At 38.6% G+C, this 19,455-nt stretch overlaps 2 protein-coding genes and 1 long non-coding RNA gene across 5 annotated transcripts; all 3 read right to left on the bottom strand.

Moving 5' to 3' along the window:
- Nucleotides 1-551: 551 nt before the first annotated feature.
- Nucleotides 552-3,892, bottom strand: LOC148317163 (uncharacterized). Of its 2 annotated transcripts, none has more exons than XR_015840051.1 (3): nt 3,621-3,892; nt 1,332-1,510; nt 552-1,242 (listed from the first exon to the last, which is right to left on the bottom strand). It is a non-coding gene; the product is annotated as an uncharacterized LOC148317163 (long non-coding RNA). The 2 variants fall into 2 exon arrangements; XR_015840050.1 differs by lacking the exon at nt 3,621-3,892 and adding an exon at nt 2,380-2,642.
- A 1,028-nt stretch (nt 3,893-4,920) lies between these two features.
- On the bottom strand, nt 4,921-10,894 carry LOC148317162 (ectonucleotide pyrophosphatase/phosphodiesterase family member 7-like). The gene is made up of 7 exons (XM_088285230.1): nt 10,876-10,894; nt 9,712-9,924; nt 9,061-9,206; nt 7,574-8,206; nt 6,756-7,002; nt 6,347-6,452; nt 4,921-5,218 (listed from the first exon to the last, which is right to left on the bottom strand). The coding sequence occupies exons 1-7, from the start codon at nt 10,892-10,894 to the stop codon at nt 4,921-4,923; spliced, it is 1,662 nt and encodes a 553-aa protein (XP_088141356.1).
- A 363-nt stretch (nt 10,895-11,257) lies between these two features.
- LOC148317161 (ectonucleotide pyrophosphatase/phosphodiesterase family member 7-like) lies at nt 11,258-16,051 on the bottom strand. 2 transcript variants are annotated; one of them, XM_088284860.1, is made up of 6 exons: nt 15,754-16,051; nt 14,833-14,978; nt 13,163-13,795; nt 12,809-13,046; nt 12,039-12,162; nt 11,258-11,669 (listed from the first exon to the last, which is right to left on the bottom strand). In XM_088284860.1, the coding sequence occupies exons 1-6, from the start codon at nt 16,049-16,051 to the stop codon at nt 11,624-11,626; spliced, it is 1,485 nt and encodes a 494-aa protein (XP_088140986.1). In that variant the 3' UTR covers nt 11,258-11,623. The 2 variants fall into 2 exon arrangements, with proteins under 2 accessions (XP_088140986.1, XP_088140985.1); XM_088284859.1 differs by having other exon boundaries at nt 11,258-11,681; nt 15,754-16,030.
- Nucleotides 16,052-19,455: the final 3,404 nt, after the last annotated feature.

Raw genomic sequence — 19,455 nt, 5'->3', positions numbered from 1 at the left:
ATGGGTTCATGAAAAAATAATTCTCTGATTACATTATTGTAGTTTCATATACCGTACTAGAAATGGCTTAAAAGTACATTACAATCATAACTTTCAATAGTGGAAAAAGAAATCCAATAAAATCTAAACTATAGTTCAGGGATTGGAGGTGCTGTGAGCGATGTCTGCCACCTCGTGGTGAACGCTCGAATTACAATTTAAGACAACTCAGCAAAAGTCAGTGTATTAAAAAAAAATCACCTTTTACCCAACCTTGCCATAGACTGTCTGAGAGTCAAAAGCACTGTTCATATAATGGGACAAATCAAATTTCACCATGTGGAAAAGGCTTGAATTGCAATATTCTCCACGTTGGTTCAGGTAATCTGCTGCTGGTCCACTAGTTTGATCACAAACAAAACACATGCCAATACAATGTGACATTCTCTATGTATATATTTTTGTGTGGCATTGTGTGTCTGTTTTGTTTTCACATTCAGGCACAGAAGGGCAATTTGAGCTAGTGGTGATTATGAGACATGTGCATGCAGCAGTACAATATTCAATTCGTGTGATTTTCAAAATAGTTTATTCATAGAAAATATTTGTGAGAACACTCATATATCATTATATACTGATATGCTCTTATAAAACACAGTAAGAAGTTTAGAATTAATAAAATTTCTCGCATTTTTTGGTTATAATGTACAATATAATGCAGTATAATACAGCATAGCACAGGACAAAAAAAAAGGTTATTCTTATTTTAAAAAATCTACCTGAGTAGGAGTATTTAAATATTGTATGGATAATACTACAACATAAACATTATCATGAAGACATTGTTCAGTGAAGTATGTTTTTGTACGACACACATTCACTGTAATGAATTGAGTGCAGCGGCAAATAGTGGACAAGAGTTATTAAGTATTCAAATTGAACTTTACATGAAAATATGAAAGCATATCATACATAAAGCAAGCAATATTTGGATGCTATGGTCTCCTTTACTGCTTCCTCACTTTTGACCAACAAGTTGTGACACACATTTCATTGTTTTGGTTTGATTCATATTCACTCCCCTAGTGAGTGAATTTGAAAATACTCTGACGGTAATAAGCCAACAAGATTTGGTCAATATTTGTGCTTCTTTTTTAGATCTTCAAATTGGCTGTAGTGGTTCCACTCTGTGGGCTTGATATCTTGCGTCCACACAATTGCAGCAATGGAGGCAAGAAATCATCATCATGGAAAAGAATGTGACTGCAAAAAAAAAAAAAAATGGTCATGTTTTGAAGGATACACAAAAGTTCTCGAATGCATGCAGTCACACTTTCTTGAACTTGACTTACTGACAAAGAGGACGATTACGCAGAAGGCGGCAATTTCCAGTGAAGTGGCTTGTGGCAGCGCTTGCAGCTTTTGCAAAACCTTCAGGAGCCCAGGATCCTTGAGTTCTTTTAAGTCCATCTTGTTCCTTGGATCCGCAAGGGAGATACGCTCTCAAGTTCCCTTGCAAAAGATTTCCTGGCTAAAGTAAAATGTAAATGAGACATTGGTAAGCTGTAATTGTAAAATGTTATTTTCATTGAAAACTCCACCCTTAACCACTCATAGTCTACTCTATCATTTTAGTCTCCATCCCTGAAATTATCCCGAAAGCTTGAGAAAAACTTCTGCCTTTTACTCTTTTGATATAGGGACATGTTTTACTGCTCATTTATTCACACTGGCACCTGAATGAACCTCCTGGTTATACTGTGTATCAACACCTTATGTTAAACGCACAGAAAAGTCCTCACACTGGGTGTTCCGTGTGTAGCTATAAACAGGACAGTCTATTTCAAGCCTGAAATTTCAAGATGAAAGCCTGTCATTATCATTGGAGCAGCTGTGCGTGTGTCGGTATGCTATAAGATCGCAACCTGAGTCGAGAAAGTGTGATGGCTACTTGATCTATTTTACAAACTGCCTTGTATTCAGGCGCTATTTTTTTTTAATGAGTTGACAGAAGTTTGGATATTGTTTTAGATGTGTAACTTGCATGGTGCTGTAACTGAGTGGTTACTTTTTGCACCACAGTTCTGAAGTTAAGGGTTCAATATTGCAAACTCAGCTATAATCAAAATTAACAAATTGATTTTATTGCCTGTTTTTTGTTTAATTGATGTAATATTTTGCACCATTATCTTGTCACGGTTTAGGTAAAAAAAAAAATTCTAGTAAAATAGCAAATAGATGTAGGAAATATTTCTTATGTGCTTCCTGACAGCTGTAGGATTCCTTGAGCAAGGCAGCGAGCCCACCCACCTGACTCAAGAGTTGCACCACTCAATGTATCCTTGCATGCCTTGAAGTGTTAAATCTGTTAATAGTAGTCATTACATGAAACATACTCACTGCGAAACTTGCACACTACTTCATGTTCTCTCCCCGCCGTTTAGCTCGCCGTATTTTGGCCCAAAAAAACGAGCATGTCAAATCGACGACATGTATCACATACTGTATTTAACTTGCTAACTTTAGCTTTAGCTTCAGGAGTTGTACTTGCTTGAATTCAGTGGGAGGCGAAGGCGAGAATGACGTGTTACAAATGCTTGTCATAAAAAAATTTACCACTTGCGTGCACTTTTTGACGTCATTTAATGACGACAACAACTTAACAGCGCATCAAGTCCAAACAACCAATGAAAAATGGTTTAAAATCGCCATTCATGCAGAAATGGAATTCCATTGGCTGTTTGAAGTGTCAATCAAACCTGCCTCAGTTCCATACTGATATAAAGTCTATTTTCGACATTAAAATCACATTAAAGTCGCGTACTTTGGAAACATTTCTCTTCTATTATTATCATTCTTTTCTTTCGTTTTAAAAAAATAAATCAATGTTCGAAAGTGAAACTTGACGAGGTCCTATTTGACGTAAAAAATACACGACTTTATTCTCCACTTTAATCTTAAAAATGTCCTCCCCAAAATACAAGTTTAGTTTCGTCAATGACCTTTTTAGTTTCAAGTTTAGTTTCAAGTTAGTGTCAATCAAAACTGACTGACAAATATTTATGGATATAAGGTCAACATATCAATAATTTTGTTTTTCTTGTTGTACTTAATAATTGTTGATGTTTCATTTGATCCCTTAATTTTCTCTAGCACAGCAGGTTTAATAATAATAATAATAATAATAATAACAATAATAATAATAATCACAATAACAATAATAATAATAATAATAATAATAATAAAAATAAATATATAGTGATATTAATACATTTAATTTAATTTAATTTAATTAATTACCAAAAAAGTAAAGACATTTTCTAAATCACTCCCAAAAGACATTTTGGGCCACATAAAGCCATATCTGGTTAGAATCTGCTCTTGACCAGTGTAATGGAGATCATTGGTGCATTGGGCACTGTTGTTTGAAATCTTGGAAGTTGTTCCAGCTGTGCCAATGTGGACCACCTGCTAAATTAAGTGAGAGGACATGCTTCTTGAGAGGCTGGTTATATGTGTGCAACTTTTTCTTCATGCATATTGACATGTACACAAAGCCAATCGCAACTCTAATATGTTTAGAAGCGGACATGCGGATATTTATGTTGCTAAATGGCAAGTTATAGGAAGCACATGCTTACCTCAGCAGTAAGCTGGTTCCAAGGCCTCCTAAATGTGGCACATAAATTTGACCCTCAATGTTTTGCCGACCTCTTCTTCAGCGCCTCACCTCTCTCTCGTCTTCCTCTTTCCAGTCGTTGATCAAATTAGCTCGCCCGAATTTAGCTCAAGACTACTCCTGGATGTCTGCAGATTAATTGAGTCGTTTTAAAGGTCAGCAGTCTTTTTTGGTAGGATTGCTTGAACTTTTTGTCCAGTTTTGTGCACGGACTTTTTGTGTCTGTTCTCTCCTCCTTCTTTCTCTCAAGCCTCTCCCCCTTTACCTCCTACACGTCTTCCTAAAGTGACTCTTTCACTGCTGCTCTCACTCCCCCTCACCCTCTGTCCCGTGTGTACGTCTGAGTGCTCATTCACCGTTTTTTTTCTCGCACCCCTCCCTCTTGGTTGCCAGAGACCAGCTGTGTGAGGGCCTCTTTTTTTGTCTGCAGTCTCTGTGGAGATGAGGCGACTTCCAAAATGAGCATGGGGTGGTATGTATTTTTATTTGCATCTCGTGTCTTCGTGTTAATATTTATTGTCATATTTATGGGATTCTGTTCAACACGGGATGAAAAAAAAAAACAACTCACTGATCATTCGCTTTGTTTAGTCTCTAGGAAAGAAGACTGACTAATGGGGGTGAACAAAACAGGCATTCTTTTAATACAAGTGTTGCACAGTCTTTTCCAATTTCATTTAATAATATTGGCACTTCCACTGAGCTGTCAACTTACCATGTGGTCATTTTCGACACCACTACTGGTGCTATTTCAAGAAAGCAGTAGTTCAGCCATTTCTTAAAAAGCCAAATCGTGACCCCCTCTGTTCTGAGCAACTCTCGCCTTTTTTTCAAGCTACCTATCGTGTCTAAAATTTCAGAAAAATTTGTGGCAAGTTAGTTTTTGCTTCAAAAAGATACATTTTCCATATATTTGAGTCCGGTTTTTTTTCCGGTTATCTCTATCTTTCTTTGTGGCTGTTGGCCCTCACAAGTCGGAGTCTGTCCCCCTCTTTTGCGGGGTACCCCATGGTACCGTTTTAGGGCCTATCCTTTTTTCACTATACAGACTCCAGAATTGTCTGACGGTAATTAAGGATTGGATGACTTTCTTCAGATCAATGCTCCCAAAACAGATGTGTTGTTGCCTCTGCTATTTTATCTCATCAAGTGGCCAACTGCTTAGGATTCCTTAATAAAAAACATACTCCCTAATTTGAGAAACCTCGGGGCATATTTGATCTGGCCATGCTTCTTGATGACCATATCAATATCATCCCGTTCTAGCCTATTTGCACTGGCTGCCGGTTCATTTTAGGATTCAATACACATGTAAACCCGTACTTCACTTGGCACAGGTAACCTGGATCCGCCCCTCTGGAGCCAAGCCGAATGGTGGGGCTGCATGGCGAGCACCTGATGTCCTCGCAAGGCACAGCCAGGAGAGACAACATGGGTTCACCTACCCATGGGCGCACCAACTCTGTGCATCGTGAGAGAGGCGGCATGCGAAGACGAGGCCATAGGCAGTCCGATCCCAGACTGCGGTAGCTAGCTCCAGGGATGTGGAATGTCTCGACTCTGAGAGTGATTAAGAGCTTTAACTCGCCTTGACACACAGCTTGGGCTCGGGTACAAGTCTTCTTAGGGCTGAACTCTCTAGAACTCTCTAGAATCGTCCACTGTGAGAAATGTCAAGCAGTTGTGGCCACGCTATTATTTATTTATTTATTTCCCTACAGAAGCAGCTCAGAATTCCCACACTTTTGGGAGTCCTGGGAAGATGTGGTGGCAAGTGCTCCCACTGGGCATGCTCTGATTCTGCAGGATGAATTCAATGCTCACGTGGGCAATGATAGTGTAATTTAGAAAGGCATGATTGGGAAGAATAATTTAATAACACATTATATTAATTTAATCCCAAAAGTCTATTCTCATATTTCTTTTGACTGACCTGCTTCCAGTATGGTACTTTTAAGTGGATGTTACTTTGATGTCAATGATGTCAACATTTTTTTGGAATATTATGGGTTGGTCAGAGGAAAAAAAAAAAACTCTTTTAACTAAACAGGAGTGTTTTGTTTATACACTCTGAAGGCCGAGGTACCAAATGCACAGACTGCCTTTGTTCGCATGCTTGTGAGATGCTTTTTGTCAAAATACCCCAAACACACTTGTGTCCCTTCCAGCAAAATATAATTTTAAATCTCTCAAAAATGGATTCCAGATGATGTACTGAAAGGAGTCCGCAATGTGTTGCGCACAAGCAGGACGGCTGATGTGTCTAAAAAAGAAAAAACAAAAACTATAATTGGAAAGCTTTAAAAGCAAACCATTTGGCTAGTACAAAGAGCTCCAAAGGCATCAATTACTGTACTGTGTGCGGCTTTGATTATATTTTCCTAACCTTTGCACGCCCCCTTGTGGTCAAAATGAGGCTTGCATGTACTATTGTGATCGCATACGCAAGCTGGAGTCAGCCCCCACCCCTTCTCAGTAGGTCATCACTCGATGCAGTTGCCAACATTGTCATCTGCCAACATCTGCAAATTATTTTTCCGCGTACATTCCAACAGCGAGTTCATAAGCAAGTTCAAAATCTACATTTTGTCAGACTCAGTTCTGGTGCGTATAAATTAAAAAGTAAAGTAACTAAAAAGTGCTGGTCGAAAAAAGTGATGTGGAACTTCCACACTTCAGTCTTTTGACCTTTTGCACATGCTGTACGAAATCATGATGATAAACACAAGGACGAGCAGCCCAATCCCCGATGCCAAGCCTATCAGCACCTCCGTTTGAGTGTTTTTCTCGTCAGCTGAAAGGACAGAAAAGCGTAACATAAGTACAACAGCAGAAAGTATTTATGCAAAGAGCAAAGCGAGCACAACCTTTCGTCATGATGATAAGATAAGAATTTACAACTGCGATTTGAAGTAAGCAGACATCAGATTTGGATTTCGACCTAACTTGGTCATAAAATATGATCTAAGCGATAATAATTGAGAAGCAGTTTTCGTAAACTAAAAACTGACATTTTACTGTTTTTATTGAACATAATGTGAAAATATCAGAGAACAATAAAGTTGATAATTTGACAAGAATTTGCATTCTAACCTACCATCATGATCACTTCCTGCGTTCTCATTGTGGATCAACATGTGTTTGGTTTTGTCCAAGTGACCGTCATTGCGCTCTGGTTTAATTCCGAGCAGATGGCACATGAGTGGGTACACGTTAACCAGGTCAAAGGGATCGACAAACAGGTTTTTCTGAAAATCAGGCCCCACAGCCCTGAAGAAAGCTTTCATATCCAAGGCTTCGTTATCAAAGCCATGATCGCCTTTGTTGAACTGTAACGGTAAAAACTTAAAGGGACACAGAAAAGAAAAGTTTCATGAGAATCAAGTTGCATCTTTACTTGATTCAGAGATAAAATATGCGATCTGGGAACATCAACTGTTTTGGACTACTGGTCATAGGCAGCTCTGTTTTTTTTTTTTTTTTAATATTTCAAAAGTTATTACCAGCGATTGTTGTGACTTTTAAGTTGGCACTTACAAGACTAGGACAGAACTAATCAAATGGACACTGGCGGAGCTAGAGAGGGGGCCAGAGGGGCACGGTTCCTCCATAGCCAGACATTTGACTTTTGATTATCCCCCCCTCCCACCCGTCCCCACGAGGGAACATATAATGAAATTTCACTAGTGTTTTGAGAAGAATTTTTGTTAAAAAAATAAAATAAATAAATATATAAAATAAAATAAAATAAAAATACCCCCCCCCCAAAAAAGAGTGTAATTTCTAACTTGAGCTACAAGTTTGCAAGGTATGATTGGCTCAGAGTAGAAGATCCTCACATGCATCACATAGCGGCAGTTGGGTCAAGACTCACAAATAAAACTTCAAATGAATGTACTTTGTATTGTTTCTTACCCCACTTATTACATATCCAGGGTCAGACATGAGGATGATGGGAAGGAGTCGCGGATGAGAGCTGTAATGCAGTCTGGCCGGCACTTCCTCTTTTTTATACACATGAAGGTGAGGGTGGCCTCCCTTGAGTGCCTGATAGACTGTTTCTAATTTACCTTTTTTGGGAAGCAACATGCCACCAGGGCCATAATCCAGAAGTTGGAACTGGATATCCTTGAAGCTAAAGCCAGGGATTTTAGACAAGACAATCCTCTGAATTTGATCATCTGGTAATATTTTAGCCATCCCGTGGTCAGCAGTTATGATGATGTTGAGTCGATCAGTAAGACCGTGGTCACGGATCTTATCCCGGATGTAGCCCACAGTACGATCGACTTGCTTTACCATGTCCCGGAGTTCCGGTGAATCTGGTCCAAATTTGTGTCCAACCAAATCTGGTTCCCCAAAATACAAAGAGACAAAGTCCAGATTCTGCTGGTAGAACCACTCTCCAATCACCTTGTCGATGTTCAGCCTCCATTCAGTCTCATTTCCATGATTGTAGATAGGAGGCTCCACCTGCCTCACATTCACAGTTTCGCCTTTGTATGTTGCAGCTGTGCCAGGGAAATGTAAAGAGCCTGTTTTGAGTCCCTAAAAGAAAATGGAAAACACAGACATTTTAATTTTAAGAAATAAATAAAGGTTCATTTGCTGTGAAAGACATTTTTCACAAAGGCAAAAGTGTTAGTACATTCCCGGATGAGTGGGAGAGGGCAGTACGGACTCTGTATTTACCAAAAAGAACCTAAAGGTGAAGTTAACCTCAAAAATGTATTTTCATTAATATTGTGTTTATTGGATGTCAGTTAAGCAGTAAAATGCACCTGTTTTGAACTGATTCAGTCATGATTGGTTATTTCCAGTCGTCAGAAGTGCCAAAATGGCCGCCACCTGAGATGATCTGTGGATTTTGCTCCTGATAGTCCAAAATATTCCAAAAATGCAATATTAATCAGAATGCTATGTTTACACTTGCGTTGACATATAGAATATTTTATTGGAAAGAATATTTGGTGTTGACTTCCCCTTTAAAGTGTCACATTTGTTTCGTGATACCACGTTTGCTAATCAGCTATTGGTTTCGCAGTTAGCTAACATAGCATGAGTTCAAATACTATGTATAAGTTTCCAATATTGACCTTCCTCTGTCTTTTCATTTTTTTTCTCTTGTCATAAGTAAGAGGGCACAGTGTTCCTATTAAAAAAAAAAAAAAATTAATTTCTAATGAATTTTTGGGGGTAATCCACATGACAGAGATAAAAATGAAAAGAGTACAGAAGCTGCACCAAAATATAAAAATTGCTCATTTGAAAGCACAAAAGTAAGCCTGGCTATGTTGGAATTTGCCAAAAAGTATTTCTATTGTGTCCCAAGAATACACTGAGTGAGATTAATAAGAGAAACATGCAAATCTTCAGACATGCAAACAAATATCTGACTACACCTGTCTCTGTGCTGTTATCCAAATGGGTAAGCTGCCATTGTCCCAGTAAGAATCAACAAACTGAGCAGCATGGTATTGCTTCTTCTCCTGAGTGGTCGTGTTGAACCAAATGTTGTGGATTACTCCGTGATTCTCCACATAATTTCCTGAGCAGGTAAAGGACAAACATCATTATCCCTCGAGCCATCTTTCTTTTTTTTATTTTAAACTACTTTTTGTGTTCAAGGTCACAGGAAGCCAGAGGAAAATTTGTTGCATTTAAAAAGTATTCAAACCTCACTGCAAATGATCTGCAATGTTTCCAAATTTATTTAGAAAGACACACATCCAATATTTCAAACAGTAAATTTTTAATGCAATTGGTCAACTGTCAGAATAAACTGAATTTATTTTGAGGCTCACAGTATCCACTAGAGTCAAATAGAGGACTATGAATAAGACCAAAAAAGTCAGCTAGCAGTCTGGATTATACTACAGAAATAAATAATAAATGAATTAGATAAAACCAATTCGACGCATAATTGCACGTCCACATTTTCACATGATCTGAACAGCATATTAAACTCTGTGCTAATTGATATTTCCTAATTTAAAGAATTAAGAACCGGACAATGTCAAGTTTTTTTTGACTGTAAATATAAAATCAATTACCTGTAAGAAGCGAGAAGTGAGCCGGGCTCGTTATAGTGAGGAATGGTGGCGTGACGTAAAGTGCCTTAACGCCATCCTTGGCCATTTGATCCAGGTTGGGAGTTTCAGTATCCCGGTCATAATCCCAACGGAAGCCATCAAAGGAGATGAGCAGTAGCTTCTTCCTGAGAGACCCACTGAGGACTGATTGTTGTCCCAATGCAGAGTGCCACGCTGGGGCAGGTGTGCAAAGGGGGGGTAAAATACCACAGAACAAAAGGCAGAGCGACAGTGTTGCTAAATTTGACATTTTGATGTCAGAAAATGCTCACCACCTTATAGAGCACACCGGTTATTGCTCTATGCCTGTGTTTGTGAGTATTAGTCTACAGAAAAGACCGAACAGGTTTATATGACCTTACAGTGTAACTGACTTATAGTTCGAGATAATGATAGACCTTCAACCTGTAAGAAGTGTGTGTGTGTGTCACGTTAGTGGTCTCTCTCAGAAATGATGGCTGTGCAAAAAATGGTAAAACTGACGAGTTCCGCACTGTACATTCTTTAGCCTTTATTCAATTTGAGCTTTTAACATAGTCCACTTTTTTATCACACAACTGTCTAACTGTACTAGGAGGCGGGTTAGACCGAGTGTTGGTATTTTCGCAGTTCTTCTCATTCCCTTTGTGGTGCACAAAATGTGAACTCCTGATAGTCCTTGACGTGTCGGACGAAGAAAATGATTTGGTCATGTCTGCGTAAAGATTGTGGTGAGCCAAGTACTTGAAGATCGCATGGGCTGATGTAAAATTGACTTGGCATTCAATACAAATTGGGTTTAGCGATAATTTGAAATCAAAGTGTTATACCGAATTCAACCACTAGAGTTCGCCAAAGCTAATTAGAACAGAAAACTAACACACAAACATTTTCCATTACAGTTTGCGAGTGTGCAAAATTTCAGATTAGAGATTTATGAAACCATGCTGACGATGCCCATGTCAATTTTCCCATTATTATGATGCGCAGAGCAGTAATTCGGCAGTAACAGAAGCGTAAAAAAGATTGTCGTTTAAAGTCACAATATAGCAATCCATCTTTGACAAAATGTATGTTGACGTCTCTACTTATGCCCACGTCAACCTCTAAAAATATCAACAATCGCCGGAATCTTTTATATTTTACGGTCGAAGCATTTCCTCATTAAGCTGCATACATTTCTTTTAGAGACTGTCTCGATGGAGAGAAACATGCTTATTGTCAATTATTATTATTAAGTACTTTTATTTGAGGAGCATTTTTGCCAATCAAGGACTTCATTTGAGGATTTTGTAACTTTGAGCAGCAATCTTTTGGAGGTTAAAAAAAAAAGTTTTATTAAGCAATAAAATTATGATGTAATACCAAGGTAGTATATGATGACAATACAGTATTTGGATAAACTATATTTTTGCTCTGTTAATAAGCAATTAAGAGAAAACATTTCATTAAATTACAACCAATGACTTTTTTTTTTTTAATTATCATCGACAGTTTCACTTTCTTAAATTCACATCGTGCACAGCAACCAACTGTTTTCAAACAGAAAGGGCAAATTTGTCATTAAAATAAATCACCACAATTCACACGTGGCTTCAATAAAAACTGGACTTTGTAATCTTAATGAAGCTATAAGAGGGCTGTTTTTATGTGCTTGATAAGGTTTATCGAGGTAGGACATTACAAGATAAGCGGGAAATTAAGTCTCGCCAACAAGTGGAGTTAACTCAACCAGACCCAAATGAACAAAAACAAAAAATGTAAATCTAGTACTTGATTGTCTGCGAAATCAACATATCGTTCTTACTCATATTTATATAAAGATGCAGAAAGTGTAATTGATGAAGTGCAAAAAAAGTAAAATTAAGGAAAACACAGATGTCCACGTGATCGCTTAAAAACTGGTTTGCTTGCTGTGTTGCTCCTTATCAGCAGTGTTCCTCTGTTCGTAACTGAAAGAAGTGCAAAGACAGAAGCAAGCATGAGTGTGGGAACCAAAATGTGACTGAAATAAAACCCTAAAATATCTACAAAAACAACTGGAAACGGACAAAATTAATAAAAAAAATTCAGATAAATACTAAAACTTAAAATTTGCTTTATTTTTGTGGTCTTAACAATTTCTGATTAAGGCTTGTGTGGGTAAATCCTTGGTAGAATTACCCGATTTTATCCAAATATCAAATATATTCAAAATTGTGTTTCATTACTGAGAAAAAATATTCTAAAAAAACAGCTATTCCAAGAATGCCCTAATTTGACACAAATTAAAAAAACGGTTGGATTTTTCGATTACCAGTTTCACTCACCTCTTTCTTGCCGAGTTCCTTTTATACAAAGTGTGGGAGATGACTGCGACAAACACCAGTGCCAGAAACCCAGTCACTGCTGAAAAGCCAATGACAATTTGTGACCAAGTAGTGCGTTTCTGACCTGCAGGCAGAAAACAGAAACACATTTTTGGGGTTTATGAATCACTTGAAAGTTCCAGATTAGCACACAGTAACTCTCTTATCTCAGCACACAGGCTTCTTGATAAGAGTTGAGCTGACGACATTTCATCCTCCGTGTCACCATAATTGTGTCAATGTGGCGATATAAGGATTCACAATAAGATTCTACGCCGCCCACAAATACTTTTCAGTTTATTTTGCTTCCATTTATTTTAAGCATGTGTCACTCCAGCGCCATCACAAAACAGAACCAAACAACGCATGAAATAATGCGGGACATTATGATCTATTTCTTCTTTGGAGTTTTGTGTATTTGCGTGCGTGGGAAACTTATCAGGGTGGGTCTAGACTAGGTTTTAGTACTTTCACAAACACACCCAGACACTATGCAGATAAAAAAGGGCATTTTGGACGTGAACATGGACGACTTGATTTGTTGTCCAGGGACTGCAAGCAGACTCGGTTGGATGATGTAAAGCGAGGGAGATCACAGATCTAAGTGGGCACTTGGAGACCACCTTCCACTTCATTTGTGGCGTTTGGTTGGTGGATGTCATAGGAGGCACGCCTCGCACTTTGAAAATGGCAGGCGGAATGCAATCAATTCTGCTTGTCAGATAACTTACTCTTATTGTCTATTCCTGTGTTTTTCAGCATATGCTTGGTATGTTTTAAGTACCCATCGTTGACCTCTGGGTCGATCCCTAGCAGATGACACATCAACGGGTACACATTGACTGTTTCAAAGGATCCAACCACCAGGTTTTCCTGGAAGTCAGGCCCCACTGCCCGAAAGAAAGGTTTCATGTCCAACACTTGATTGTCAAAGCCATGCTCTCCTTTGTGAAACTGAACAGGAAACAGCTATATTGAGGAAGGGGGTTGAATGGGAAGAGGGGATAAAACAAATGAATATAAATAGTTTATCGCAAGCAATTTCAAATATGAATCCAGAAAAGATTTCGCAAGATATTTCTCACCCCATTGATCACATATCCAGGATCGGCAAATAAAATGATGGGAAGTAGTCGAGGGTGTTTACTATAATGCAGCCTTTCTGGCATTTCCTCCTTCTTATACACATGAAGACGAGGGTGACCTCCCTTTAGAGCCTGGTAGACCTTCTCCAGCTTCCCTTCTTTCGGGAGCAGCATTCCAGTGGGGCCATAATCCACAAGATGAAATTTAACATCCCTGAAACTGAAGCTTGGGATCTGAGACAGGATGATCTCTTGAACTTGTTCACCCCGGAAGACTGTCGTCATTCCGTGGTCAGCGGTAATGATGATATTAAGTCGGTCAGTTAGACCGTGGTGCTGGATCTTGTCCCGGATGTACCCTACAGTTCGATCCACTTGCCGGACCATCTCCCGCCGTTCTGGGGAATCTGGTCCATATTTATGGCCAACCTTGTCTGGCTCCCCAAAGTACAAGGAGACAAAGTCCAAGTCCTGCTGGTGGAACCACTCTCCAATCACTTTGTCGATGTTATGCCTCCATTCGGACTCGTTGGAATAGTCATAGAAACGAGGTTCCACCTGTTTCACGCTTACAGTTTCTCCTTTGTAGGTTGCAGCTGTGCCAGGAAAATGGAGCGAGCCTGCTTTTAGTCCCTAGATGAGGATAACAGAATGAAGATTAGGGTGGAGAAAAATAAAGTAAAACCATTGATTAGTGATATTAACATTACAATAAAGTTGTTTTGGGGGTATGATTTTGTTTATATGGCTTGTGTTGTACCACAGACATTTCAGATCTTGCACATTCATTGAATGGTCAACAGCGAATTGTAGTGACTTTTAAGACCCTTCTTGTGACTATATTTTTTGGAAAAAAAAAAGCAACTACTGACAAATTTGAGTTATAGGCAACTTTAGAGACTCTGATACCCCCTCCCAGCTGCAGTCAGATCAGGAGATCTCGAGACCACATTTTAAAGGTCTTAGGTTTCTCAATCTTCGAGTGGCCAGACTCAGGATTTTCCATCAAAACAGGTCAAGACCAGCAATGATCTACGATTCGTCAACTTCATTAATCTGATAATAAGGAGAAGCGCTTGGTAAAACTACAAATACCTTCAAGTCATTTGTTACCGACCACATCCGTATTGACAACAGCTTTTGCGGTGTTGTGACAGACTGTGTTTCAGTCTTTCAAAGTATTCAAAGGGGAAGTCAGTCCCAAAAAATATTTGCAATAAAATGCTCAATGTGCCTCCACAAGTCTAAACATGGCATTCTGATTAAAATCCACCCATTTTTAGCCATCTAGTGGGGCGGCCATCTTGTTACTTCTGTCGACTGAAAATGACATCATAGTTCCTCAGGGCCCTGCTAATGACCAATCACAGCTCGCTTGTTTTCTGAATCTGTGCCATGATTGGTCATTAGCCTGAGTCCTGAACAACTGTGATGTCATTTTCAGTGCACAGAAGTGACAAAATGGCTGCCCCCTGAGTTGGAGAAATTATTTGGGTTGACTTCACCTTTAAAACAAAAGTAATATTAAACAGAGAATGCTCTTTAACGGCTCACCCTCGTCATAGTTTTTATATTAGATTTTTACACAACCCTCCATGAAGCAAATACACACCCTCTCTCGAAGCTAAACACAACTCTGTAACATTTGGCCTCAACGAGCCGCACTGCACCTGTCTCTGTGCCGTTATCCAGATGGGCAAGCTGCCGTTGTCCCAGTACGAATCAACAAACTGCGTCAAGTAGTACTGCTTCTTCTCCTGAGTAGTCGTGTTGAACCACATGTTGTGTATTACGCCATGATTTTCTATATAGCGCCCTGTCAAGAAAAATACAGAAATATGATGTCAACTCAGACTGTGTTTGCATATAAATTCCCTGTTTTTGGAAATGGGTAGAAAGCAATTAAAAAAAAGGTTGTTTTTTTTTTTTTTGAGGTGTTGATATGAATTTTAACTGCTCCTAAATTGCCCCTTTTTAATACACTGCATTATACACCATTGTTATTACAGTTAACAAAAAACAATGAAAACAAACGAATGAAAACAACAAAATAAGAATCTCAAAAATATTTTCATTACCGAAAAAAAAACCAACTGAAACTACAAACAGTTTTTATAAAACTAACAAAAACAAATCAAGTAGTCTATAAATCCTTGATGAGAGTTCAGTCAAACAGTCATTTAGTGTTATAGTGTAGTTTTCATAAATAAATAAATAAATAAATGTAAAATTGATCGTGTCCTTTTTCTCCACTTTACACTTGAAAAAACACTTCATAGATTAAAAAAAATCCAATACTAAAACTAATAAAAACACAATTAAAACACAGCTCCCCCCACAAAAAATGAACAAGTAAAAACTATCAGACAATGGAATTCAGAATACTTTAATCAATTAAAATTTTACTTGTTATTGTTGCTATAATTATTTTTTTAATTGCAGCAGTCAAACCTTTCTTTGGAAAGTTTTATTTTTCAATTCATGTGTGTTGTAATAAATTAGTGTCTGATAATTGATCTGCATTGTTTTACTCTACGTTGTGAATTAAAAGTGAATATGTTCACATATATGAAAATGTCTTTTCTACATACCTGTAAGCAAGGTGAAGTGTGTGGGACTGGTGATGGTGAGGAAGGGTGGTGTGACATATTCCGCTTTTACGCCGTCCTCGGCCATTTTATCCAGATTAGGGGTGTCCACATCTCGGTCGTAATCCCAGCGGAAGCCATCGAAAGAGATGAGAAGTAGCTTGTTCCTAGTTGCTCCACTGAGGACAGACTGCAGCCCAGAAACAAAAACTCTTAACGGGGCCGCGGCAGAAGGAGTACTGATAATCAGTCCGAAGACAACCCCGCAGAGCAAATGCATGGTGATGTTTGGCCTTCTCATTGTGTGATGCAACGTGAAAAGTGCAAGTCTCAGAATGGCAGATCACTGATCCAGCCCCGGCTTTTAGTTTACTAATTAAACATATGACACCTTTTACATGAGCAATGCTTATAATGCGACCTCACACAAACGTGCCGAAAGAAGAGGCAGATAACATCAGACTTAATCTGCATTTACAACACCTCGAAGATGCACCATCTTATCTTATCAACTCATAAAGAAAGTGATTTGTATATAACCATATGTTTTGAAGGTCCAGTATTTCAGTATATGGCAGAGGAGTGAAGCAATGAATCAAGAGTTATCACAGGCATGATCAAACTCTCTCTCTGCCCAAAGCAAAATCTTCTGTGTGACTAATAGAACAACATGGACAGAAAATTCCTCCGGTAAAGCTTCTGGAAATGTGGTATCATGTTGAATATTCATAATAACAACAACATACATTGTTTGTGATAGGAAAACGAAGCTTCATGAAACAGTTTTTACTCCTCTAGATGGTGGTCTTGGTTTAACGATAAAGGCTAACGCAAGGGATATTGATTACAGTTCCACTGCACCTTTAAACCAAGAGTGCTTTCTTGAGGAGTCAAAAATTCTTCATGAAGCTTCATTTGTCCATCAATAGCATGTGAGGCTGTCGTGGTGGACACGCCTCTGCAACATTGGCGGACATTGAAGACAGTGCCTCTTGAGTGGCTAAGTGGATCTTAAAGAAGATCCTCAGTGATAAGGTGAAATGACCCGACCCTAAAAAGGTGAGTGCCCAAAAAGACAATCCGTTCCTAATAATAGTTCCTCTGCATTATAGTGTCTTAAAAGGTTTTTCAGGCGGCGTAGTCCCATGGTTGGACTCCAGCCATTGCTTGAAAAAGACTGTGGATTTTGACCCATCTTACCAAGATGCTGTCATTGCAGAGATGCAATTAAAAAACTTTAAATCATATGTGTGATGGAAAAAACCCCCACCGGTATTACAAAATGCGAGTAGCCAACCTGAAACCTAAAATGATTCATGGATGCAATTTGAAATAAGTGCGCTAATGTCAAAGGTCACATTATCTACAGTATCAAAACATTGCTTTTCATGGCAAATTGTAAAAGTTTTATAACATGCTGTCATTTCTGTAATACAATTCTGCTGAAGCTCACAAAAACTAACAAACTGTAAAACAGTGAAGAAAAATCCCGAGCCAAATCAAATTTGCCGGTTCTACAAAAATCAAACTGATCTGATTGCCATTGCTTGTTCAACAATGATACTGATTCACGCGTGACCACACAATTGAGTCTGTTAGACAAATTCCCCAAAATGAGCTCGGTTACAGCACCACATAATGATAAACCATTAACCGGATCACAAAACAGAACAACAAAAAGGCAAGCCTTAATGAAAAATTGAAGCAATTTAAAATGACACTACTACACATCACCAGCAAGTGGCATCAATACTCCATTGGAGCTAACTTCAGATTTGGACTCAGTGAGATGCATTTACTTTGTAGTTCAGTACAATATAATGACAAATGATTGTCAATTTATGGACATACACCTTAAATGAATTAATAAATAAATAAAATAAAGCTATTACACTTCAGGAAAATAAATATAAATGTATATATACATATATATATATATATATATATATATATAATAAAAATATTGCATAACATAATTAAATTGCATGTGAATTAAGGTTTACAAACAAACAGTTGCTAAAAATTCAATGCAAAAAATTGATTAAAAGTTAACTGACACGAGTAAGGCTCGTGAATTCATTTAAGCACAATATTTTGCCTTTCCAAAGATAATCATGGTTCATTCTGATTGACACAGCTAGAAAGATATTCCATTATCTATGTTTAATAATGTGGTTGTCAGAGTGAATGGCACCACCATTGGACATGTGGTGAGTGGATTTGATTCCAAAAACATGCACGGTAGATTAATAGAAGCCTCAGCTGGGAAATTTTCCAGCTCACCTGAAGACACTGAGGAGAATCGGTACAAAATGGTGAATGGTGAGTTGCTATACGTTGCATTACACAGAGCTGTTTCTGACAGTTGGGTTACCTCATTTGGCCCAAATTAAAAAAACAAACAAAAAAAAACCCCCACACCTGTTATGAAGCATCTGTTTGAAGATACAAATAAATAAATAAATAGATAATGGCATAATTATATATCAAGTTCTTGAATTGGATTTCCTTCGATTACGCATCCTTCCACCCATCCATTTTCTAAAGCGCTTGTCCTCATTAGGGTTTGGTGGAGCCTATCCGAGCTGAATGTGTGTGTATGCCTCATTACATCATGCTTCCTCTGCCTCGCATCTATTGTAATAACCTCTCAAACACCGGAGCAGGCAATCTGCTCTGATAAGATGCATGTGTTGCTCGTTACGGAGAGTGTGTTCTGTATTTGCAACAATGTGTGTTTGACATGCCTGCCCAAAATCCACAGATTGTAATTTGAGTGGTAAGACAAACCAGAGAAGTAATGAAGTGACAATCGTTACCCTTGATGGCGTTTAGCCCTGGAACCGCTCAGGTTTTTAACACAAACTGAAACATATGCTACTAGTACTTCTTCCACTTTGTAATCCATGAGCAGTTTAATTGCCAGCAATTAATATTCATCTTGTTAGATGAGGAGAAACAGGGAGGGGGAGATGAGGATGAAAATGACAAGAAAAGAACAAGAAGAGGAAAATAAAAAGTCACGCCAGCCGGAGAAGGCTCTGCAGTCACACTTCAGCTTCAAAAGAGTCTTCAAATTTTAATTGTTTAGATTTGTGTCACACCGAGAAGAAACCTGCGATTGAGTTTGTTAAGTGAGGGGATGGAGCCACGTGTGAGTGTGCTTGTGATCACAGCACTGTCACCCTTGTCTGTGCTGCCGTGACAGTGATGTATGGGTAATTTAAAAAGTTGTTCTTTTCCACAGACTGGTCTGCAGGCAGGTCAGCCAACCGCAGCCCATTCCCCCTTCGGCACTGAGAAACCTCATCTACATCTACCACCAGGAAGCGTATTCGCACGTGCACCCGCCAAACCACCCACCCATCCACACTCATTACTAATTCTGAGCATTGAATTATTACCGGTTTATTCCATTTCATCGTATGGATTTGTCGTTGCATTGAAAAGTGCCAATAATGTTTGCAATGTTAGACTCGCTGAACACTGTAAAAAATGGGAAGTCATATTTACTTGAATAATCCTTGCAAAGGTTTTCACTCTGAAATTCTAAGTCAATTTTACAAGAAGAGTTTTTAAGAACAATTTATTGAATTTATAAAGTGACTCCAGGGTTGAAGCCGATTTACACATTACGTTTCATACACAAAGGTACTCGATGCGGTGGAGGATCGAACCCATAACCTCAAGGACGGGAGATCGGCC

This window comes from Idiotropiscis lumnitzeri, chromosome 20 (genome assembly GCF_059441095.1).
Source record: "Idiotropiscis lumnitzeri isolate Australia: NSW breed Sydney's pygmy pipehorse chromosome 20, RoL_Ilum_1.0, whole genome shotgun sequence".
NCBI lineage: Eukaryota > Metazoa > Chordata > Actinopteri > Syngnathiformes > Syngnathidae > Idiotropiscis > Idiotropiscis lumnitzeri.
Note: the sequence above shows the minus strand (reverse complement) of the source record. Positions and strands in the feature narration are given on the sequence as shown.